A 22,862-nucleotide genomic window follows, 5' to 3' on the forward strand; every position below is an offset into this window, starting at 1 on the left:
ATCTCCTCCCACTTTGGGGCCAAGCAGTGAAGGCCGGTGTTGTTGGTGGTTCTACAGTCGAATCTCGCTATTGTAATTAGGATGTTGTTTATTAGAGTTACATATCTGTAGACAGAGTTTTATAGACAGGTACATATCTCCATAGACAAAGCTCAACGTACATGCAGCTACATATTTAAGGTTAGGAGTTTACCCCCCTCGCATGTAATATTCCTACCAGAGACCCCAACACACGGTGTCAAGCCTGATAGACAGTCTTCCTCGCGATCGCCAATGATACTTGGGGGGGACGGCATTAAACAATCACTCATCTGTGATGAAGCACTCAATTACAGACTGGACCGCCGGTCCAGGAACTAGGCGGCATAACCCGTCAAATTACTTCCTACGATCATCTGGTTAATTCATATGCTGTAACCATGTTGCCCCGTATCTAGATACCCCGACACCGAAACCCGACGTCTGCACGCAGCGTAGCGTCAATCCGCTCCCACGAATCGGACGTAAGATCAAAAGGCCCGGGAGGAATTTTGCTTTTGCTCAGCCGTTTGATCTGTTGAGAGCTCCGTCTCTCGGGTGGCTTTCGTGGCTTAATTGGTAGACCGATTGGCCTAGCTGCTTCTTCACAGTTGCTCACTCGGACCATCCATCCAGCCAATGACGGTATCTCCTCCCTCTATTATTACCATTTCTTTCCACGCCTCTCTCTAGCTGGGAACTTACACCCAGTAGAAGCCACAGGCGGAGTTTGTTGTAGTTGGAGCTATATACTAATATGGAGATCTAAACCTACGGATATAGGATTCTTCAGAGCATGGCAAACCACCAGGGCCGATGAATTCTCGGTTTACAAAATCCAGCAACAAACCCATAACCTCTACGACCTGGGTGCCGCCAAGGACAGTCAACCCGAGTGACAGCGCATGAACGTGTTTAAATCCAGCCAACAAAGCTGAATGGTCCATCCGACTCCTCCATATCGATACAAGACGCCGCCCAAAACACCCCAGCAAAGGGAAAAAGCCAAGAGCAAAAAGAAAGGAAAAACAGGGAAAAAACAAAGAAGGGCGCAATCCCGGTCTATCTAATCTGGTGGTATCATAACAATAGTAATTTCATCTAGACCTAATATAGTACCTCATGTTAGTTATCCAAGTGAAGAGGGTCAGCGGGACTACATATATACCCACAATACAGCCCAATTACAGCTCTTTGGAGGCATCAGACGCCGATGCGTCCGACTGCATAACCACATCAAAATCCTCGCCATCATGATCCAGCTCCGGAGCCTCGGCCACTCCCGCAACCTCACTATCAAACCTCCTCAAGAACGCCACAATCTACCCCACCTCACACCACATCAGCAACCCCCCTCCACTTTCCAAAGGTCACAACAACAACTTACCACACCAGCAAACCACCTCCCCCCGCCAAGCTCAAACCAGCTCAGATGCCCGCCCACGCCCGTCGTGACCATGACGCACCACGGCGTCGCGCGCACCTCCTCGTACGGCGCCGCCTCGTCGCACGCAATCGGGTCGTCGCGCGCGTGGATGATGGGCGTCGGCACGCGCACCCGCAGCAGGCTGTCGACCGACGAGGCGTCGCGGTAGTATGCGCCGACCGTCGCGTAGCCAAAGACCTTGCTCGTCAGCGCGCGGTCAAAGTCGTCCATCAGCACGCCGGCGCGCACGGCGGCGACCTGGGCGGCGGGGAGGTCGAGGTTGTGGACGTGCTGCTCGAAGAGGCGCTTCAGGTTTCTGCGGTGGAAGGGTTAGTGACTTGGGTGGTTTTGGGGGGGAGGGGGGGGGGGGACGCACTCGCCCATGACGCGGGAGTACATCTGGCCGAGGTAGGTGCGGTGGAGGTTCTTGCAGCAGAGCTCGAGGTTCCAGGGGTTTGAGCAGACGATTGCGGCTTTGAAGACGCACTTGTCTCCCTCCTCTGCCAGATACTGCGCCCGTTCGTTAGCTCTCCCAGCATTCTCCTATTTAATAATTCAAGGGGGAAATGATCGCAGCACCCACATTCGTCAAAATGTTGGCGCCGAGCGAGAAGCCCATGACATACAACGGCCTATTCGGGAACGTCCTCCTCAGAAACCCCACCGTGACCCTGAGGTCCTCCGTGAACCTCGCATTAAACAGCTGCTTCGTCGTGATTGTGCTCCTCGCGCACCCGCGCGCATTGACCACACAGGCCTCCCAGCCGCCGGCGGCCAGCAGCGGCGCCAGCACGGCGCGGAGATAGACCTCGTGGCTGCCGCCGCTGAGGCCGTGGAGGGCGACGAGCATGGGCGTGTCGTCGTCGCTGGCGAGGTGGGTGGCGGGCGGCATGTGGCGCGTGCGCTCGGGGAGGTCGGCGGCGGGCGGGGGCGGGGGCGGGTCGAAGGGGGCGACGGCAAAGTCGACGGCGAAGTGGCCGCCGTCGTTGGGGTTTGTGAGGTGGCGGCGGGCATAGTGGACGGCGTAGGGGTCGGCGCGCTTGATTGCGGTGTAGCAGGTCTGCAGGTGGCCGTTGAAGAGGAGGGGGTTGGCGTAGAAGGTGGGGACGAGGGGGGGGATGAAGGTGGAGAGGGGGTGGGGGCGGAGGAGGAGGAGGAGGAGGAGGAGGAGGAGGAGGAGGGCTTTGGGTGGAGGAGGATGGTTTTTAGGGCGTGGTGGAAGGCGGGTGGGGAGGGGAGGCCGAAGGGCATTGTGGAGGGAGGGTGAACGAGTGGGGGTGGTTAATGAGTGGGTAATATAATAATTATAATAGTTACTATGTATATAGAGAATAGAGAGTGATAGAAGAATCCAGCGCAGTTATATATCCCCTCCCTCCTCTTGCTGCGATATAACGAAATCTGCAGGGGAACTCGGGGCATCTCCAAGGGCCTCCGGCTCCGGGCCGATGTCAGAACATGTGACAAAAGGGAAGCTACAACTGTATCTAAGAATGCTGACACACACAGGGGGGAACTTCTGGGGCACCATCGGAGACAGAGCCTGAGAAGGTAGGGTAGATTGATATTTTGTTGGGAATCTATCTCAGGCATTGTGGGAGGACGGGTAGAGAGTAGAGTGGAAACTTGTGGTGGAGTAGTTAGAGTAGCTGTCTCACAGATCTACCAAGAGAATCGACATCTACTCTATTAGATCTACCTCAGAGCTGCAACACGGCGCCACCAAAGCCTCTCTGCAATTGCTTTTTCCTTCCTCTTCCTCTTCTTCTTCCTCTTCTTCCTCTTCTTCCTCCTCTGCAGGTCGATCTGGCCGTGCATTAGTCATCCCCACGTTGTTGCGTTGCTCTGCGTACGCGGGAAACCACAGACATCAATCGAATGCCGAACTCTCGCACTCTCACTCATCTACATCTACAACTACATCCACCGACAACACCGACAACACCGACATCCACTCCACTCCACTCCACTCCACTCCACTCCACTCTCACCAATATCTAATATCTAGCAATACAGACAGACAGACACCCGCCCCCGTCTTATGCACCGGCCATGACAGCCCCAAACGCCGGCGGATGGTACCCCGTCGACACCAACCACAACCACGCCAGCAGCAGCAACAACCACAGCACCCACACCCACCACAGCTACACCCCCACCCGCACTCCCACCCGCAGCACCCCTACGCCCAACCTACAACCCCCCAGCACCAGCACCAGCACCAATGGCCAACAACATACACCACCTTCGACATCCCCGCGCCGGCGTCCTCCCCGCGCTGGCCCCCCTCCACACCCACCTCCACCAGCACCTCCACCTCCGCCGCCGCCGCCGGGGCAAGCGCAGACCTGCTGCTGGTGTCGCTCGCAGAGTCGTACCTTGAGGCTGCGCATGCGGGGGGGTACCGCGCCGCCGCTGCGGGTGGTGGTGGCGGGGAGAGGGAGTATTATGCGCTTGTTGCGACGGGGCTGCGGTGTTTTGAGGCGGCGCTGGGAGGTGGGGGACGGCTGCAGCCGAGGATGGAGGCGCTCGTGAGACTTAGGTATGCCGGGGTGCTGCATGAGGAGACGGAGAATGGGGATGAGGCGGAGGGCGCGCTGAATAAGGGGGTGAGTTTTTCTCTTTCTGTGCTGGAGATTTGGGGTGGGTGGATGGAGGGGGTGGAGGGGATTTGGGGTGAGGATGGACTGGCTAATGGGTGTGCTGTGGCGGGCGTAGATTATGTTGGCGCAGAGAGTAGGACTTCCTGTTCTGATCATGGGCATTGAGCTCCCCTTCTGCCCACGGCGAGAAACAGAGACAGAGGCTGACCCCGCGCGCACAGAACAGTCTCATGGACCTCAAGCACCGCATGCAGCACCTCCTAGCCCGCATCATGCTCCGCACCACTCCCAAGGCCTCCCTCAAAATGCTCAACACCTGCATCACCGAGTCCGAAACCCTCGACATGCCGCACCACACCTACAGCTTCCGCTTCCTTCGCGTCAGCATGCTCACCGACCCGACCTCCCCCATCCACGACATCGCCTCGGCCATCACAACCCTCCAAAGGATCTCCAACACAGCCCACGCGCGGCGCGACCTCTCAATCTTCTCCCTGGCCAACCTCATGGAGGCCATGATCAGCCTGCAGGCAGGGACAGACGGCGTCGAGGCGGCGCAGCGCGCGCTCGCAAAGGCAAACAGCATCCAGACCGAGGCCGACGAGCCCGTCGCGCAGCTGGCCGTGCTGCGCCAGGTCATGGATATTGTGTGTTCGCTGATGCTCGGCCGCACGGCCGAGAGCGAGGCGAAGATGAAGGTGCTGCACCACATGCTCGACTCGAAGGAGCGCTGGGCGGCGTGGGCCGAGAGCGGCGAGTTTGTGATTCCCGTGAATCCGCCGAGGGTCGGGAGGCCCGTGGAGACGCTGGGCTTCACGTGGCTGACGAAGGATGATGTGTTTATTGTGGGATACTTCATCAGCGGGCTGTGCAAGTTCCAGAAGAACGTGGACGAGGCCGGCAAAGCCGAGCGCTTCCTCCAGGAAGGGCTACGGAGCATCGACCGTCTCCTCCAGCACCAGCCGGACTCCCCCTCCACAACCACAGCAGGCCCATCGACGCTCGTGGCAGCCACAGAAAAGACAGTGTGGCGCCAGACCCTCCGCTGCTACATCCAGCTCTACCACACCTTCCTCCTCTGCGTGCGCACCGAGTGGGACGGCGCCATCAAGGGCTTCAACTCTCTGCGCGACGCCTTCTCCGCCCTCCCCACGCACCCCCCGCCGCTCAACGCCCTCATCCTCTACCTACAAGCCACAATCTACCAAGGCACCAACGCCCTCCCCCTTGCGCTCTCCTGCTACAGCGCCATCACCGCCTCCCACGCGCCCGACTCGGAGCTCGCGCTCATCAGCACGCTCAACAGCGTCCTCATCCTGCGCGCCGCGGACCCCGTGCGCGCCGAGGCGCTGCTAGCCGGCGTCGAGAAGGCGTGCGGCGCGACAAAGAACGGGCTGCTGCGCGCGGCGTACACGTGTGTGAAGGCCACGGAGAGGGGCGAGCTGGTCAAGACGAAGAATTGGCTGAGTGTGGCGCTGCAGCTGGCGACGCAGTGCGCGAATCAGCAGATGACGTATATTGTGCTCAACTTTATGTGTCAGCGGTTTTTCACGGGGGTGGTGAGTGAGCAGGCGGAGAAGAGCGCGAGGGCGGCGCTGCAGAATGCGATGAAGGGGCGGGATGGGTTGTGGAGCTTGATGGGGGGGGAGATGTATGCGGGTGAGTATTTCTTTTCCGTCCTGGGAGGGGGGGGGGGGGGGAAGATGGCTGATATATGGGTGGTGATGGGGAGCGCAGATTGTCTAGCACGCAAAGGCAACGAATTCGACGCCATGCGGCAGCGGCACGTGAATGAAGAGATGCGCAGCACGGTGCTGGCAAACCTGACGAGGCACCAGCAGACGCTCGGCGAGGAGCAGCAGCAGCAGCAGCAGCAGCGCGCGAGTGATTTTGGGTGAATATTGCTTTTTTGTTTTTGGTCCCCTTTGTGCTTTGTGCTTTTGTGTTGTGCTTTTGGTGTTTTGTGGGGTGGATGGGAAGGCTGAACTGTGCTTTGGATTGCAAGGGCTTAGGTTGGAAGAGCGGCGGTATTAGGTGCTGCGGTGGTGGTTTGGGGGGGGGGGGGGGAAGGGGAGAAGGTGATACCGGGGGGGGGGGGGGGAGGGGTGGGGTGATGGTGGTGAATGTAGTCTTCCTGCCTGTTCTTGCTGTTAGGAACGGGTGTTTCTTGTGTCTTTAATTTTTTATCACTTGCTGTTATAATCTCCTTCTTTTACTACTTTCTCAGATAGGGCTTGCTTGGAGGGCGTAACAGGCTGTTTTTTTTTTTTTTTTTCTTCAATTTTTCTCCCTTCTCTTCTTCCATTTTTAAATTTCTCTTGCTCGTTTTTGTGGTATTGGTATTGGTTGCTGTGTAGTGGCATTGGCACGGGGCATGGTTAGGTATTGCTTCTGTTTTGTTGTCGTTGGTGGTGGTGGTGGTGCTAGAGTATCAGATCAGATCAGATCAGATTAGTCAGGCAGCGTAGGAAGGTAGTAATCGATATGGTGTGTTGTGTGGATTTGTAGAATGGATGGTGTTGGTAGATTGGATTGCGGTGATTTATGGGTTGGCTGGGCGGGGCGGGGCGGGGCGTTGTGTGGCGTGTGCTGGGCAGCGGTGCGGGTGGAGGAGTGGTAATGAAGGGTAGAGGTGAAGGCGAGATAAGGGCAGTAGAGATTAGTATGGGCTAAAGTATAGGTTTAAATATCATTACCACCCCCCCACCTTTCACCGCCGCAAACATTTCCCCCCCCCCCCTCCACCACTCCAATATCATCCCATCTCCAAACGTACCCGTCCCTTGTATAATAACGCAAAAATCATACGGGTCAGCTTTGCAAGGACTCTGCTTCCTCGGCTTGCATGGCTAGCTAGTCGGGGCCGAGTGAGCAGCCATGAAGATGGTTGTGACGGACTATGTGCGCCTTTCTGCTTGACTACATGTGTAGATGTGTGTAGTCCTGATAGTGTGCAGTGACCCGTAAGCTGCGTAAGCTACTGTGATCTATGTAGGTATCGAAGCAAGATACGAGCTTGAATTGTGGAAATGAAGCTCATGGATATAATTGGGCTACAACTTCTTACGCCATTGGCTTACCTCGCCGGTCTGTGTGGGTTCCGCTGGAGTTTGTTATCAACCCGTGTAGTTTGCCCAGAGCTACAGTATACGGCTTGGTGTTTGTGGAGGGGCTGAGCTTAAAGCACGGCGTTTTGCAGGAAGTTAATTGGAGTAAGGGTGTTCATGAATCAAAAGCTACCCTCGTGAAGCCTGTTCGCCCTATCCGCCAGCTATGGAGATAGAGCTGGTCTGTTGGCCAGCAGGAAAGTTTTTTTTTTTAATGATGCCGAACATCAGAAGCATATTTCGCAAACGACCCATAGAAGGTGTGGATGTTTGGGTGGCCTAGGTGGGACGTTTGTTTTATACTCACAGGATATCACTCGCTACATTGGTTGGAGTCAAGGATCCTTGAGATTGGTCCCAAGAAGAGGCTTGAGTTTTTTTTTCTAAATACGGGATATTATACAGACAAGATATGGTCATGATGAAAAAGAAAGGCTTTAAATCCCCAAGTTCGAACCGATAGCTATCCCCCGTGCAGAGTCGAGACAAAGAGGATATTATCCCCTTTCTCAAGAACATACTCATCCTCGCCCTCCAGCTCCCAATCGGCATCATTAATCAGGACCAGTATTCCATTCCGACTGCATAACTAGGTTAATCGCAACAACACAGACACAAAGCGTAAAAAGACAGAGAGAGAGAGAAAGAGGGAGGGGGAAAAAAAAGCAAGAAAGAAAACATACACAGTGCCATCCATAACAAACATATCCTTCCGCTTATCCACCATCAGGTTATCACACAACCAGCCCACCAAGAACCCCACATTGGCAGGCTTCCCCGAGGGGTCGCTGGCCGGGATTTGCACCTTATGAGTCTTCTGCTTTGAGAATAGTAGCTCCAGCCCACCGCTGCAAGAAGGATGTAGCTTAGATTAGCCAGCCTGCTAGTCTAGTGTGAGAAATTAAGCAAAAATGTCGATCGCACCTGAACTCGACAGTTATTGGCAACGTAGCTTCCTCGCCCATGATGTGATATGTTTACTGCACAGTTCGATATTTGTAAAAAGGGGTGGGGATGAGAATTTCCCAGAGGGCAGAAACATTTGTTGCTTCGTGAGGGAAGAAAAAAACGGATTTTTCGAACCTTGCTGACTCAGCATGCAGCGCCAAGAGAATGCGCGAATACCATTCGAAACGCGGTTCCCTACTAGCCAAAAACGCCCTTCTAACACACAGCGAAGGACAGCAGCGTAACCATCACAGCCGGAGGAAAAAAAAAAATCAACAACACAATCCTCCTCACAAAAGGGTCAATTACGAATCAGAAATGGGCGACTACTACCGTAGAGGAGAAGGCGGCGGCGGTGGAGGCAGCGGAGGAGGTGGTGGAGGTAGTGGAGGAGGAGGAGGTGGAGGAGGAGGAGGCGGCGGCGGTGGTGGTGGTGGGAGACGCGGTGGAAGAGGATCTGGGCAGAGGAAGCGGTACAGAGGTTCGTCCGAATTCTTGAAAAGAGAATGACGTGCTGTGGCTTACTGACAGCTCTGTGAAGACGATGACGACCAGCAAGGGGAATACCGGCGCTCGAACCGTTACGAGAGGGAGGATGCGTTCTCGAAGCTCCGGAGGGAGCTCACGACCATCGCGGAGTCTGTATGTTGTCCCAAGACCCCCGAAGAAGAGAATGGCATCTTCAATACGAAATCTAACACGCGAATAGCCCTTGGCCCGTATTGGTGACGTTGTGAAGAACATCGCAACCACGTTTACGAATCACTTCGAGAACGAAGACCTCAGGAACGGTTTCTTGGGCACTCTTCTCGCGCTGTGAGTTCTAGAATTTTTTTCGTATTTGATCCCGCTTACAAAGTCCTGACGCGTTCTCTAGTGTAATCGAGCAGCCTTTCAAGATCCCTTTTGTCGGCGCGGTGGCTCTTGTTGCCAATTCCCAGAATCCAGAGGCCGGAAAGCTCATTGTCGAGGAAGCCGGAAAGGCTGTCCAGCAATTCCTCCTTGATGGCCAATTCACAAAGTTGAAGCTCACCCTACGATTTTTGGGATGTGTCCATGGCATGCTAGAGGGAGAGGGTGTATTCCCATTGCTTCACAGTGTTCTGGACAAGGCTGAGTCCGCGATGGCCGATGGTGATGTGGGATTGGCGCTCGAGCTCACAAAGTCGGCGTTATTCTCGGTCCCATATATTCTGGCGTCGTCAAGAGCGGATATTGAGCCGATCAACAAGCTACTGGATAAAACCCGTCCTCTTACTGAGGTCAGGCATAAAATGCAGTCATTACTAAACCCATTTACTGGAGATGCAGCACCATACGATGATCGGGCAAAGGGGACACATGTAAGGATTCTCCCGGAATGTCTTTTCAGGAACATGTCAAGTGTCTAACCTTTGAGGAAAAGATGGTGCGAATGCTCCAAATAAACATAGAGACACACCTCAAGGGAGTGCCGGGTGGAGAACACACAGGTTTGGGTTGTTTGCCACGACCATGGGAAACATTCGATGAGGTACTCAAGGAGGCTGCGCAGCACGCCTTGCCAGAAATAACCATCCCAGAAGAGTTCCCCGTCGACAAAAACGCAATCCTCCCAGACGTGTACCTTTCCGTCTTTGCGGATCCAAAAGTCGAGGTAAGCATTAATGAGTTTCTCCATGATATTTGGATTGTTTCTAATCACTCTTTAAGACTGTTCCAACTCCTCTAGATCTTGCCTCAACGATCTTCCGAGACAACATTGTAGATACTATTAACATTCTAGACTGTAACCGTCTTTCGGTTTCTCGCTTCTTGATCGAGATAGATTGCTTCTTTTCACCAAAAGCGTTCATCAAGAGGGCAACTCCTTTCGACAGGGTCAATGAAACTGCAGGCGAAACCGGGTCCTCATGGAAACCCGAAGATGTAGCCGTAGATGCGATTTTCAGCCAGCTTTTCAAACTTCCTGCCCCTAACCACAAGCTAGTATATTACCACTCGATTCTGACAGAATTGTGTAAACTTGCGCCGGCCGCTGTAGCTCCTTCATTGGGAAGAGCCATCCGTTTTATGCACAGGAATCTGGAGTCCATGGACACCGAGTTGATCTACCGGTTTATTGACTGGTTCTCGCACCATCTGAGTAATTTCGGATTCACCTGGAAGTGGGCGGAATGGAACGAGAATCTCACCCTTCCGGATGTCCACCCCAAAAAGGCGTTCATCTTGGGTGCTTTGGAGAAGGAAATCCGACTCTCGTTCGCAACACGAATCAAAGGAACAGTTCCGGAAGCATACAAAGAGCTCATCTCGGAGGCCAAGGAGATGGAACAGCCAAATTTCAAATATGACTCTCCCGGTAGATAACCTTTACACAATTTTTTGCTTTTTTACGATCGAGCTAACAGCCCCAAAGATGAGCCCTTTGCAGAAGAAGCCAAGGAGGTGATGCACGCCGTAGCAGACCGCAAAGAAATTGAAGAGGTCGATGAGATCCTCGGCCGCATCCGCAGTCTCGCCGCTGAAAGTGGCGTTGCAGATCCAGATTCTGTCACCCGTGATGCCTATGTAACCGCTATCTGTCACGTTGGAGCCAAATCGCTCTCTCACGTTCTCTCCTGCATAGAGCGCTGCAAAGAAAAACTCGTCGCCATCGGCCTCGAATCCCCCGATGCCCGCCGGCAAATCGTCGGCTCCGTTCTATCTTACTGGGAAGACCAGCCGGGTATTGGAGCAAACGTCGTTGATAAGCTGTTGAATTACTCTATCGTGACTCCTCTCTCAGTTGTAGAGTGGGTACTTCACGACGCTGGGAACAACGCCCTCAGCCATACACATGCCTGGGAGATGGTTAGCACCACTATCAACAAGGTGAACAACCGTGTCCGACAGATTGCTGCCGCTAGACCGGCGATGCTTGGCAGTGGAAGCGGGTTCACAGAGGAGCAGTTGGCAGTGTACGACGAGACACTGAAAGGCGCTGAGGAAGAGCAAGGTGTCATACTTAAGGTGGTCACAGAGTCTCTCAGCGCCATGGCCGAGAGCTCGGAGGAGATGGACGGCATCGATGTGGAGAGCAAGGCATGGATGCAGTGGTGGGCGAAGGGTTGGCTCAGAGCTTTCAACAGGAAGTTCGGTGTTCCTGATGAGGAAGTACCAACAGACACCACTGGGCGCTTAATGAAGGATGATGAAAGTATGGACACCTTGTAGGATGCTCGAGGGGCAGAGGGTCAGTGTAGTTTTAGGATACGATAGGTTAGGATAGCACCGCTGGTATTGTCCAGTAGTTGGCGGCGATGGTTGTAATGCCTTTACGTCTCTTGTAATATTTCGTATTTTTCAATCAGGTACGAGCGGGGGGGGGGGGGGGGCAGGAGAAAATCTGCTTTTAGCATGTGTTAAACCTCTTTTTTTATTTTTACTTTCATACTCTATTTCTTTTTTCTGGCATTTATTCTTTTTGTTTTTTTCCTTGGCTCGATGTATAGGGGAAGATAGTGATGTGTTTTTGTGCAGCGTGCGAAGGTGCGAAGATTCATATCATCATCCAATTGCAATGATCATGAGCGATCCTAGTGATACCACACACTAGCGCGGCAGCACGTGAACAAACGAGTGATACCTTGTGCGACAGTTTCACGCTTTTTGGTTTGACACAAACCCTTCCCCTCATTTTTGGCCACGTACACTCTAAAATGTTTACTGTTTATATATTCGGGAATCGTACATTCATCCTGGATCTACCGCTATGGAATTCAAGACAAGGAAAATGAAGAATGGGGGAAAAAAAGAAAATAACTGATAAAAATTAAACATTTTAAAGGTCCACCGACGATGTTGGCCTTCGCCTAATACCCTCGGTCCCGCTTTCTTCGCCTACATCACCAGCTCGGCCCTGTTCCCTTGTGGTCCGCTTTCTAGGCCACAACGAGGGCAACACTATCTGCTGAAACTTTGGTTCAACACATCTCTCATCAATCCAGCTATGCAGCCTGCTCTCTACCAACTGAGCAATTTTTGGAACGTCCTGCAATCTCGACCTGGACCCCACCAAACTACGCACAGAGATCTCAAGCCGGTAGTCGTCAAGGAAACTAAATGTCAGGGTGGTATTTCCTGTAGAATTCTCGGGAGATGGGACGAAAGATATCGACAGTGTTCCGGAAAACCGGACTATGGACACAGCAAGCGCCACTGGCAGTACGGCAACCATGGGCTTCGGCCAGTTGAGTAGTAGTTTGGTTTCAACACCTAGCGTGATAAGGTCGCTCAGGTCTACGTCCATCTTCGCCTGAAGCTTCCCGGGGTCTTCTTCGCTGGGGGTAATTCTGCAATTGGAGAATATGGGGAAGTCTTCACCCAGGGATACTTCTGTTACGCGGATTGAGTCTAGGAAGTCTGGCTTTTGGGGCCCGTTTAGGATTTTGTCTAGGGATTTCAGGATTGCGTCGTCGGTTCGTGCATCTTCACGGAACTGAGCGAATGTTTGCGCGAGGAGTACATTAAACCAATCGAGCGATTCTGGCTGGTGGGAGTGCACATTGTAGTATGTCTTTGAGAGGATGGTAGCGGTTGTTTGCGGTGGTGGGTTCCGGAGAACTGAGGATCGTTTCTTGCGGAGGTTTGAGGACCTCCGGGAGCGTTTGGGGGAGTATGCTGAGGCGTACTTTGAATGAGAAGGAGAATCTGGAGTTTCACCAAATATGAAGAATTTGATGAAGCACCCTATTATGAAGATGACTGATATTTGCCCAAGAAGAAGACCTTGGGTGAACGACCAACTAGGGGGGCGGGTGTTAGCTGAAATTTGAACAGGTGTTCAAACGAATAGAAAGAGAGCCTCACTTTGAGCATTGCTTGGTCGTTATCGCAAGGTATTCTTTTAGCGGAATCTGAATCTGTCCTTCTCAAATGGCAGTCAGCAGCTATTGCTATGCAAGAATTGATATTGCGAACACACCTTGAGACATTTCTCTTGCTGGACAAATGTTTACGGGGAGCTGAGGAAGTTGGTGATGGTCACAAGTAGACTCCATCTGACGTCGGCGTGGTGTTGGCTGGCTTTCATCCCGCAGAGCCCCAAACGAAGGATAGCTTGGCGAAACATATCTTAGTCATTGGTCCCTTATCGGTCTATCGAGGCGGGGCCAAGCTTTTTTTTCTCGGGCTTTCTTGACTTTAGCGACATCATCACCATAACGACACCATCACGACCTCGGAAATTCAAGATACGCGATCTTACTACCCCCCGTCAGTTGCCCCTCCTCCACCACCTTTCTGAAACTACTATCTTAATCTCATCTATACCCCCCCTCGAACTACCTCAGGTTTCGCTTGATATTCGACCTGCTGACAGACAATGGATAACAGTCAAGCGAAAAGCCAGCGTCTCAATCGACTGATTCCAAGCATCATGCAGCTCTCAGAAGAATCCAAGGTATTCCCATAGCTTCCCCCAACATACGAGCGCCTTTCCGTATCCCCTCTGCACTCTCTTGTCTATCTGTCTCATGACATCTCATGATAATTACCCCTCCGCTGACGATGTGAATCAACAGGAGCGTATCTCCAAGGTCCTTGAAATCTCCCGCGTAGCTATCCACTAGTCAGTCATTCCTCTTCCGCAGACAAGCAAATATTTTTGGTTGTATAAAATACTTACATATATGGACGGCAACAGTGGATATCTTCCGCTTGTTCTCTACATCGGTATATATATCTATCTCTACCATCCAATCCCTCTATAGTGGACATCACTGCATATCGACGGATCTGCTTTCGTATGGAGGGACTCGCTTGCTGACCCTGTTCATTAACGCAGGATACACCTGCAGCACCCCGAGACCTTCGTTGATCCGGTAATAAATGCACCCTCCTGTTCTCTCGATAATCATGAGTTGCAACTAATCGGGCCATTGCATAGCTTGATCTCACCATTGGCGTAGAAGATGTATGTACATTTGTTACGTGCTGAGTTCCGAATGGATGATTAGGAATATGGTAGGGCGTTATTGCACAACTGTGATGCTTTCTTTTTTTCAGGTTTTTGTAAAAAATTAAAGATATTTCAAGAAAAGCAAGCACTCGGTAAAAAATAAAACATTCATCTCCCTTCTTCTTCCCAATTGCTTTTTTATCGCATTTTGTGGGCTTTATTGGTAAGGCAAGATACATTTTTTTTTTCTATGCGGTGATGTCACTTTGCGGCTCTCACTCATGCTAGAACACATCATTCCGGAAAAAAATTATTTCCGACGAAAACCCTCCCACCCCGCAATCCCCCCTCGCATCGCACCTTGCACTTTATTCCAACATCCTCTCTCCTAGGAAAACTTCTCCCCCGTCGCATATTCTCACGCCTCAAACCTCACCGGACCGCACATTGCCACGTGCACTCAGGGAAAGAGACAGACAGACAGACCGAAAGCACCACGCGACCTTAACAAACCTTCATGAGCGCACCCCAGAATGGGATCCCCCCGTTCTGGTGGAGACCATTTCCGGCCTGACTGCTGGCCTGCTTTCGACACTCGTAGCGCACCCTCTTGATCTCATCAAGGTCCGGCTGCAAGGTCCCTCCCCCAAACCCTTCATTCTTTCCCCCCACCCCCGGCCAACCTCGAACGAACCAGGACGCTGAGATATAAGGGGACTTCGAGGTCAACAGTGAACAGGGACTACAAGGCACCACGGCTCGGGGCCTCCTGGAGAATCGCCCGAGATGTGGCCATGAATGAAGGGCGTGGGGCCCTCTATAGAGGTCTGTCACCGAACCTGGTTGGGAATATGGCGAGCTGGAGTATGTATTTCATGCTGTACGTCTACCACTACTCCTTTTGGCTTTGCATCCTCATTCAATATTTCACCCTCACCCCCCCAAAATACAAAGAGGTTTATACGTAATAAATATGTATAAAAACAATTACCTATTGTTACTCCCCCATTGAAAATATCTTTGATGCAGAAGTCCAGTTCCTAATTAATATGTTGTGACACAACAAATCACACATATAGTTACGGCGAGTTCAAAAATATCATAGCCGGCTATCGCGGGATACCAAGAGATGAAGGACTGGACTCCCTCGATTACCTTCTCTCCTCCGGGGCCGCGGGGGTCTGTACAGCTGTATTATCAAATCCTCTCTGGGTCATCAAGACTCGTATGCTCTCCACGGGTCGGTCATCTCCGGGAGCGTACTCGTCCATGACCAACGGGCTTCGCATTATAATCCGGGACGAGGGGACCAGAGGTCTGTTCCGGGGATTGGTGCCGGCCCTTTTCGGCGTTACGCATGGAGCACTGCAGTTCATGTTTTACGAAAGGCTGAAGATCTGGCGAAAACACGCTAAAGAGAACATTGACCCACCTTCTACTGGCAGCGGAGGAGGAGCTCCGGTATCAGGAGAAAATACGAAAAAGGGACTGAGTAATCTCGACTTCCTTACACTTTCTGCAACGTCAAAGATTATGGCCGGATCAATCACATATCCATACCGTGTCGTGCAGACGCGGATGCAGACTTATGACGCCGATGCCGTGTACTCGTCCGCTCGGGACGCCGTGATAAAGATATGGAGAAATGAGGGTGTTGGGGGATTTTACAAAGGGTGAGTTTCGATCTTTTTCTATCACTATCTTTTTTGCCTTCCGTTTCACGATTTCCGTCCAATTCCACCTATCATCGCCTCTTCGGAAGACAAGCCGAACGGATGAACAAATGGGCTTTCGCCAATATCCAACCGCAATCGCTTGTTTCAAAAAGCAGAGAGCGTCGCTCCACAAGAAAAAGAAAGGGGAGGAACCCACAGACATAGACAGGCAACAATCAGGGTCCACCCAACAAGCAACCGAAAAAGCAAGCTCCCTTAAACATACGGATAGGAGATAGAGAGAATCTGGGTCAGGTCCGAAATAAAGACTTAAAACAGTTTCTCGCTGACAATTTGTGACCTGGGAATTTTTTAATTCCTTCACGGGTCTTGGGAATGTAAATAAATAGGTTGGCGCCAAACCTGGCACGGGTCTTACCGTCCACTTGCATCACCTTCCTCGTGTACGAGAATACCCGGTATTACCTTCAGTGAGGCGAGTCGAGACACACACATTTCACACCGGTCACACACACACACACACTACGATTCAAAGACACAACAGGTAGACAGACGCACGTACGGGCGCGGAAACCTCGGCCAGGGCTGTGTTGCGTTTTCTGGGCGAATTGCTGGAGAAGACCGAGAGAAAAAATTAAAAGCTACATGGATGAGTTTATGGTGACTACAGACGTGTCACCATGCTTGCGACTAGGATGTTGAAGATCTCCTGACGGGGGTGGAGAGAAGTTTAGCTGAATCCAGGGGAGCTTGAAGTGCGAATGTTTGGGGGGGGGGGGGGGCAGATTATTCATCTCTCGTGTAAAATATCCTTGAATCTTGGAACCTCCTGTAAGACCCCGTATGTGTCTTTGGTTCCCATAGGCTGCGAAACGAAACCTCTCATCATGCTTGATTCATGCCTCCGGCCTCGTGGAGACGAAGCGGACCCAAATTAGTGCAGCAAGTGTCCTAGGACACACAGCAGCAAGAAAAATAAAACAAAAGGTGGTGCGGGTAAATCTCACGTACCAGTACTTCAGATAGCTGTAACAGTTATAAAAATCTATTTCCAGGACGAAGGATCCCCAATGTTCCGATCCGATCCATTACGTTTTTCTTTTGAAATTTCTTCATGTCTCTTTTTTTCAGTTTCATCATGATGGAGATCGCCCTTGAACGTAGATTTCTCTGGTATATTTTGAATGCTCCCGTCCATCCCACACGTTGATCAGACAACGAGCAGCCATATCCCACGGTTCACCCACCACCATCAGGCCTGCCACTGCGTCAATTAGTCAGTTACAACTTACAGCACAACATTTACGCCCGCACGGTACTTCTTTAAAATCCCACCGGAACGGTCGAAATGAAAATTTCACCAGGGACGGAAGGGAAAGAAAATTTCCAGGGAGAGAGAGTAAGAGCTAGGACTAGGAGGCAGCAGGCAGGCAGGCAACGAAAAGCTCGGAGCCTTCAAAACGTAACAGCAACAATAACAACCCCTCCCTCATCAACACCACCGCCCCCCCTCCACCCCCATATATGTGGTGAGTTATATGTGGTGTGTGTGTGGTGTCGTGTGTGTCGTTGCTTGCTTGACTCTTGTTGTTAATGTCGGGGAGGGGTGAGGGAGGGGGGGTGGTTGTGGCCGCCCGCGCGGTCCTTGTTGGAATTATATTTCTATCGCCATTTCCGCTCTTGTCCGTTCCCAGCGTCGCTGTTCAAGTTTTACTTACACCTTGGATCATATCATGTGTCTATTATGGGGGGAGGGGCAGGAAGCAGCAGCAGCAACAGTCAAGGTAGGTAAGGTAGAGAGTACTGTAAGTAGTAGTAGTTTGTATGTAGTTCAGTGTCAATTTGTTAGTTCAGTGTCAATTTGTTATCGAAATTTCGATGTCCCACGTGATGCATAACAATATGTATGTGGAGGTTACCGTGCGTTGAAGAAGCTCCCTCCACTCTCCTGCTCTATCCCCTTCTAATCTACTGTGCTTGCATGTGTCTACTAATCTATCTACTCTGAGTAAAAGAAATAAAGCGAGATGAGAGCCGATGCAGAATCGTGATCAAATGGAGCATATATACTGTACATCAAAAAACCAAGTATATCCTGGGGTTGGGGTTGGGGAGGGGGGTTAGTGCGTTAACGGAACGCCCAAAACGGGTGTAAGGCTGGGAAGGAGGGGAGAAGGTGGCTAGCTGTGATGTGCTGTTGTCTCGCCCGAAGCGACTCAGGCACTTTTATTTGCTTTTTTCGTTCTTATGAACAAGAACATGATGCTCTCCAGTACCCGCAGGTTTGGGTTTCTTGAATGTCATATCATATCATGATCAGTGGAGTTAGATATATTTTTGCCCTGCGGCAACACCCCGTGACTAGGCAGGCAGTGAGTGTCTCTCCCCAGCTGCTCACTTGCTTGCTGCTCCCCCCAAGGAAGAAAAAAACCGCGATTCTTCTTGCTGCTTATTGTTTTTTTCTTAATCATATGGGTTGTTTTGTTTTTTCTTGTCCTTAACTGATCTTTCCAATAGTAGGGTAGTATTACGTCTTGACTTGTGTGGTGTAACTACATGTACCAAGATATTAAGGTACAGGTTTCCTAAAGATACGAAAGCTAAGGAGAAACTTAAGCTAGGGAGAAACTTTTGGTAAGAAAAAGGAAAAAAAAAGAGATAAAAATGGTAGTTAAACGCCCCCCCGCTGCCGCCGCCGCGGACCCCCCCGCCCCTTTCCCAAAAGAAATGCTAAACCCCACCCATACATCCCACGTGCTGTGCAGAACAAAACAGATAAGATCTGGAAAAAACCGAAAAGTAAAAAACAGAAGACATCAGAAAAAATAAGAAAAGAAGGATAACCAAAAGCAATGACCTCATCAAGAATAAAATGGAAATGGGACAAATAGAGGGAAGAAAGTATGGAGTAACGGCAGATGTAGAATAGAAATACAGATATGTGATAGAGCGCGTGCGGCGAGCCTGTGGCCGCCCCACTGCGCATGCCCCCTTCCTTTCTCTGACTCCCACACACACAGACAGGCCGGAGGGACCCCCACGACCCAATCAATGAACCCGAGAGAGGGATGCCGTGGGGAACGTTATCAGCAAGCAGGGAAGATCAGCAACAGGGAAAGCGTACTTCTTCCCCGCCCATACAGATTAGGAGACACCCACACCACACACCAACCACACACACACCTGGACAGACATCCATCACACCCACACACCACCAGGATCAACCACCCCACAGACTGTCCCACACCCTCCCCCCCCTTCCTTCCTCTTCCCCCTCCCTCCCAGCTGCCTAGCTGCCAGAACGAGAAAATGAAAGCAAATCAAATCGAGTAAAAATCAAGCTCTGCGGAAACTCCCCCGTCCGAACCAACAAGCGAACCAGTACCCAAGTACCGGTGCTCCGGTATTTTCCCCATTTAAGAAAAATGATGGGAAAAGAAAAGAAATACCGCCCCCAAATGCGCACTCACACGCGATAGAAAAAATAAAAAATAAGGAATTTTTGGAAAAATAAAATAAAAAAATAAAAAATAAATGCAAGATTCTGTAAATCATTGAGCCATGGGCCAACGCCTTTTTTCTTTTTTGCCTAAAAGATTTTTACCCCGGATCCGAGCCACAAAACGGGGACCAAAAAGAAAATAATAACAGGAAACCAAGGGAATAGGTAAGGGGTAAAAAGTTGACCTGACCGTAAGGAAACAAAAAAGGAAACACCAAACCATGTCGCGCAGGTAGATCCAATAAAGTGATATGATGCAATCAATATTACAGAGCGACGCCAATACAACCCCAGGTATAAAAAAAATCAAAATCAAAATCAAATCAAGTAATCGCTATGAAGATGAAGGTAAAAAAAATTTGTTACAGCTGGAATTTGCGATCCAGGCTGTACTTTGCCATATCGGTGTGTATTGCCATCGTGTCCTCTGCGTATCCGCCCAAAGGTACCATTCCGACGTTGCCTCCAGGCCTCATGGGAGGCAGCTGCTGCTCGTAAGAAGAAGAATCCGCAGAGCTTTCCTCATCTTCGTCCATGTGCCCACCTGCAAAATCAAATCCATCCGGGTTCGAGTTGCTGCCGCAGGAACCGTTTGGCGATCCCAAACTGTGCATGTCGCCTCCTGCACCTCCCTGGTGATGACGTCCATTTTGATGGTCGTTTCCACCAGCTTCTCCATCGTTCGTGCGGGCCTTCTTGGTTCCTGTAATTTTTCGGTCCTTGCCACGGCCCTTGATGCCACGGTTGGAGTTCTTGTATAGCTCCGCAAAGTACTCAAAGAGTTCCCTGTCGGCCGGCGACATGTCTTCGGGTTCCCGAACGCCCGCGAACTTCTCAGTCAACGTGCGCAAGGTTACAGCGTGAAACTTGTTTTGGTGCGACTATAAAGAAATCAAGCGAGTTAATAAGCATTAAATTTCATCAGGGGGAGGAGCCCAAAGCTAGAAGGAAACTTTAAATTAAAATTATCGGGGGAATTTTGAGCGCGCCTACCTTGAGATTCCCTAGTTGGGTGAATTGTTTTTCACAGTTATCCAGCCGGCAAGTAAATGGTTTGGCACCGTCATGCACAATCTTGTGAGCGCGAACATTGCCTCTTTGGGCGAATCGCTTGCCGCAGAAGTCGCAAGAGTACGGCTTTTCGCCAGTATGTCTACGTTCATGCGTCTATAAAAAGTATAAAATAAGTTTCATGTTGATAGCCGCAAATAATCGAATGAGGGGGTCGCATGGGTAGGCAAGGTAATATGGGAGAGAAAAAAACGGACCTTGAGATTACCCAACTGGGAGAAACGTTGGCCACAACCAGGCTCACTGCATTGCTAATGGAAACGATCAGCGCTACGAACAATGGAAAAGCTTCTATATTTCAAGAGATCGGAGAGAAGGGAGATAGCGGGAAGACCAACAAATGGTTTGTCTCCAGTGTGAGCACGAGAGTGAATATCGAGATGTGTCTTTTGGAAAAAACTCTTGTTACATCCTGGCACATCGCACTCATATCTCTTCTTCGCCTTCTGCGACCCCTTCTTTTCTTCCTTTCCTGCCCTCTGGACCTCCTCTGTTTCTGCCAGCAGTTTGTTGACACCGAGTCCTGAACCCTGCATATTACTGCCTAGTTGGTGTCCCGAATATCCAGTTGGCACATAACCACCGAATGCCGACCTTTGAGCGAATCCGCCAGGATGTATCGGGGTCACTGGTGAAGATTTTAGTTGCTGAGCGGGATAACCTGGTGATGGTGAGTTTGGTTCAGATTTTAGTGTCACCGAATGCTTGGACTGGATAGCCTTCATCAAAGTATCCACATCTGTCTGAAAATCTACTTCATTATTCGGGTTTGCAACTTTGGTGGTTCCTGGACTACCGCGGGGTGGTGAAGACTGTGGGTATGGGTAGCTCATAGATCTCGCAGCTTGCTTCTGAGTCGGTACTGAAGGGTTCTGCAATGCCGGTCTAGTTAGAGTTGCTCTCCGCTGACCATTAATACCCCTGTTTTCCTGTGGTATCTGCTGTTGCTGTTGCTGTTGTTGCTGCTGTTGCTGCTGCTGGTGTTGCTGGTGTTGCTGCTGCTGGTGCTGTTGTTGCTGCTGCTGGTGTTGCTGTTGTTGCTGCTGGTGCTGTTGTTGCTGAGGAGCACGCTGGGAAATGATTGCTGGTGTAGGTTGTTGAATACCCTGGTGATGGGCGTGAGGATGAGGATTATGCTGTGGATGCTGGTGATGCGGTTGAGGATGCGGTTGAGGATGTTGATGATGTTGATTTGCATGGGGATGCGGATGCGGTTGATGGTGAGCATGGTGAGGGTGCGCTTGATGGTGAGCAGCATATGATTGTGGAAACCCGTTCGGAGGGTGCCCTACAACGCCCACGCTCTGATAGTGAGGAACTTGGGACGTATCGAACCCAAATTGTCCTTGATACGCGTCAAAGTTTCCCATCTGATCCTGAACAAACGGCTGCGAGTTTAAGGGCATGTGAGGAGCCATGATTCCCCGTGACGACGCCGAAGTCGAGACTGAATGGTCTGTACGATATACCAGGCCAGAGATGTCCATTGCCCCAGGTACAGGACCGCTGAACCGATGCTGCGTCTTGTCACGATGCCAGACACGAGCTGGATTTGATGCTACTGCTGCTGCCAGAATTGCGGTTGTTACTTGTGACTGTGAGAGGCGTGCCTAGCTAGGTGTTTTTGAGGATTTAAAAAAAGGTGAGACTGTGGGAAACCTTTGCCGGGTTATGATCTGTAGTATCCAGGAGGCCGGGGCTAGGCGTCTCGGACCGTCGGGCTTGCTTTTCAATGGGATTGACTAGGTGTAGCTGCGCCTTGCTTGCTGGTAGTGGTGGGCGAGCTGATGCTCTACACCTTATAACAACCTTTTCCCCCACGAAGAGAGAGAGAGGCTTGAAGAAGAAGAGTATGTAAAAAACTTTTTGTTCAGTTTTTTTGAGACTCTGTCACCCGCGCGGCATTGGTATTGGTCCACTAGAAGGGTGTCCTATACATGCAAGGCGAAATGCGGGTTCGAGAGGGGGTGTGTGGGTTTTGTGACCTGGGCAGAGGCAAGTAAGAGTAGAGACCAGGTGACGACTCGAGCGCGGCGTGGGAGATCCCTGGTCAAAACAGGAAAAAGGAATATCAAAAAGAAGTTACTACCGCTGCTGCATGCATCGCAGGTCGGCGAATCTTCGATCGAATATTTGCGGGATGATGTATAATCCTCTGTTGAGGTAAGGAAGGGGGAGGGGGGGGGGGAGTGTTGACCGGGTGTGTGGTGATTGATTATGATGGAGGATGTGGTGGTATGGATTATGGGACGCAGCAAATCAGTTCGTTCAATAGGGTAGTGATACTTTGATGTGGGATCAGAATTTAATGTTTGACGGATCCCCTACCCATTTTTTTCAACCTTGAAACCGCTATTTGGGGTCTTCGGCAGAAGGTGGGGGGATTGGAGTGGGGATTAGGGGGGGGGAGGGAGATGTTCAAGGGGGGGGTTAGGTTAGAGAGAATCACCGCACATCATCCGTAAGAGAGAAAGGCCATTCAATTGTAGCCCAGTACTACTGCTTGTAGATATCAAGTACAAGGACTGTACCTAGAAGAAGGGGGGGGGGGGGGTTGGTAGGGCAGGGAAGGTCCATAAGAGTCGGGATGG

At 51.2% G+C, this 22,862-nt stretch overlaps 7 protein-coding genes across 7 annotated transcripts; 3 read left to right on the plus strand and 4 right to left on the minus strand.

The window, feature by feature from the left end:
* Nucleotides 1-1,115: 1,115 nt before the first annotated feature.
* Nucleotides 1,116-3,262, minus strand: LAJ45_06031 (uncharacterized protein; the record flags this gene model as incomplete). Its single annotated transcript, XM_046115599.1, has 7 exons — nt 1,116-1,125; nt 1,191-1,241; nt 1,321-1,340; nt 1,406-1,760; nt 1,821-1,954; nt 2,028-2,760; nt 3,144-3,262. 7 exons carry the CDS (start codon nt 3,260-3,262, stop codon nt 1,116-1,118), a joined length of 1,422 nt encoding a protein of 473 aa, XP_045971183.1.
* A 257-nt stretch (nt 3,263-3,519) lies between these two features.
* On the plus strand, nt 3,520-5,945 carry LAJ45_06032 (uncharacterized protein; the record flags this gene model as incomplete). The annotated part of the gene is made up of 4 exons (XM_046115600.1): nt 3,520-4,053; nt 4,163-4,180; nt 4,269-5,706; nt 5,785-5,945. 4 exons carry the CDS (start codon nt 3,520-3,522, stop codon nt 5,943-5,945), a joined length of 2,151 nt encoding a protein of 716 aa, XP_045971184.1.
* A 1,672-nt stretch (nt 5,946-7,617) lies between these two features.
* On the minus strand, nt 7,618-8,119 carry LAJ45_06033 (uncharacterized protein; the record flags this gene model as incomplete). Its single annotated transcript, XM_046115601.1, has 3 exons — nt 7,618-7,735; nt 7,838-8,002; nt 8,079-8,119. The coding sequence occupies 3 exons, from the start codon at nt 8,117-8,119 to the stop codon at nt 7,618-7,620; spliced, it is 324 nt and encodes a 107-aa protein (XP_045971185.1).
* A 301-nt stretch (nt 8,120-8,420) lies between these two features.
* LAJ45_06034 (uncharacterized protein) lies at nt 8,421-11,297 on the plus strand (the record flags this gene model as incomplete). The annotated part of the gene is made up of 7 exons (XM_046115602.1): nt 8,421-8,583; nt 8,644-8,744; nt 8,812-8,918; nt 8,980-9,445; nt 9,508-9,738; nt 9,795-10,443; nt 10,501-11,297. 7 exons carry the CDS (start codon nt 8,421-8,423, stop codon nt 11,295-11,297), a joined length of 2,514 nt encoding a protein of 837 aa, XP_045971186.1.
* Nucleotides 11,298-11,904: 607 nt separating this feature from the next.
* Nucleotides 11,905-13,057, minus strand: LAJ45_06035 (uncharacterized protein; the record flags this gene model as incomplete). The annotated part of the gene is made up of 3 exons (XM_046115603.1): nt 11,905-12,868; nt 12,933-12,993; nt 13,048-13,057. The coding sequence occupies 3 exons, from the start codon at nt 13,055-13,057 to the stop codon at nt 11,905-11,907; spliced, it is 1,035 nt and encodes a 344-aa protein (XP_045971187.1).
* A 389-nt stretch (nt 13,058-13,446) lies between these two features.
* On the plus strand, nt 13,447-16,172 carry LAJ45_06036 (uncharacterized protein; the record flags this gene model as incomplete). The annotated part of the gene is made up of 9 exons (XM_046115604.1): nt 13,447-13,524; nt 13,646-13,692; nt 13,768-13,783; nt 13,922-13,945; nt 14,011-14,037; nt 14,311-14,659; nt 14,755-14,902; nt 15,102-15,695; nt 16,088-16,172. 9 exons carry the CDS (start codon nt 13,447-13,449, stop codon nt 16,170-16,172), a joined length of 1,368 nt encoding a protein of 455 aa, XP_045971188.1.
* Nucleotides 16,173-19,562: 3,390 nt separating this feature from the next.
* On the minus strand, nt 19,563-21,529 carry LAJ45_06037 (uncharacterized protein; the record flags this gene model as incomplete). The annotated part of the gene is made up of 5 exons (XM_046115605.1): nt 19,563-20,081; nt 20,194-20,367; nt 20,469-20,522; nt 20,610-21,320; nt 21,377-21,529. The coding sequence occupies 5 exons, from the start codon at nt 21,527-21,529 to the stop codon at nt 19,563-19,565; spliced, it is 1,611 nt and encodes a 536-aa protein (XP_045971189.1).
* Between the last annotated feature and the right edge of the window lie 1,333 nt (nt 21,530-22,862).

This window comes from Morchella importuna, assembly GCF_003444635.1.
Source record: "Morchella importuna strain M04M26 chromosome Unknown Morimp01GS017, whole genome shotgun sequence".
Lineage (NCBI taxonomy): Eukaryota > Fungi > Ascomycota > Pezizomycetes > Pezizales > Morchellaceae > Morchella > Morchella importuna.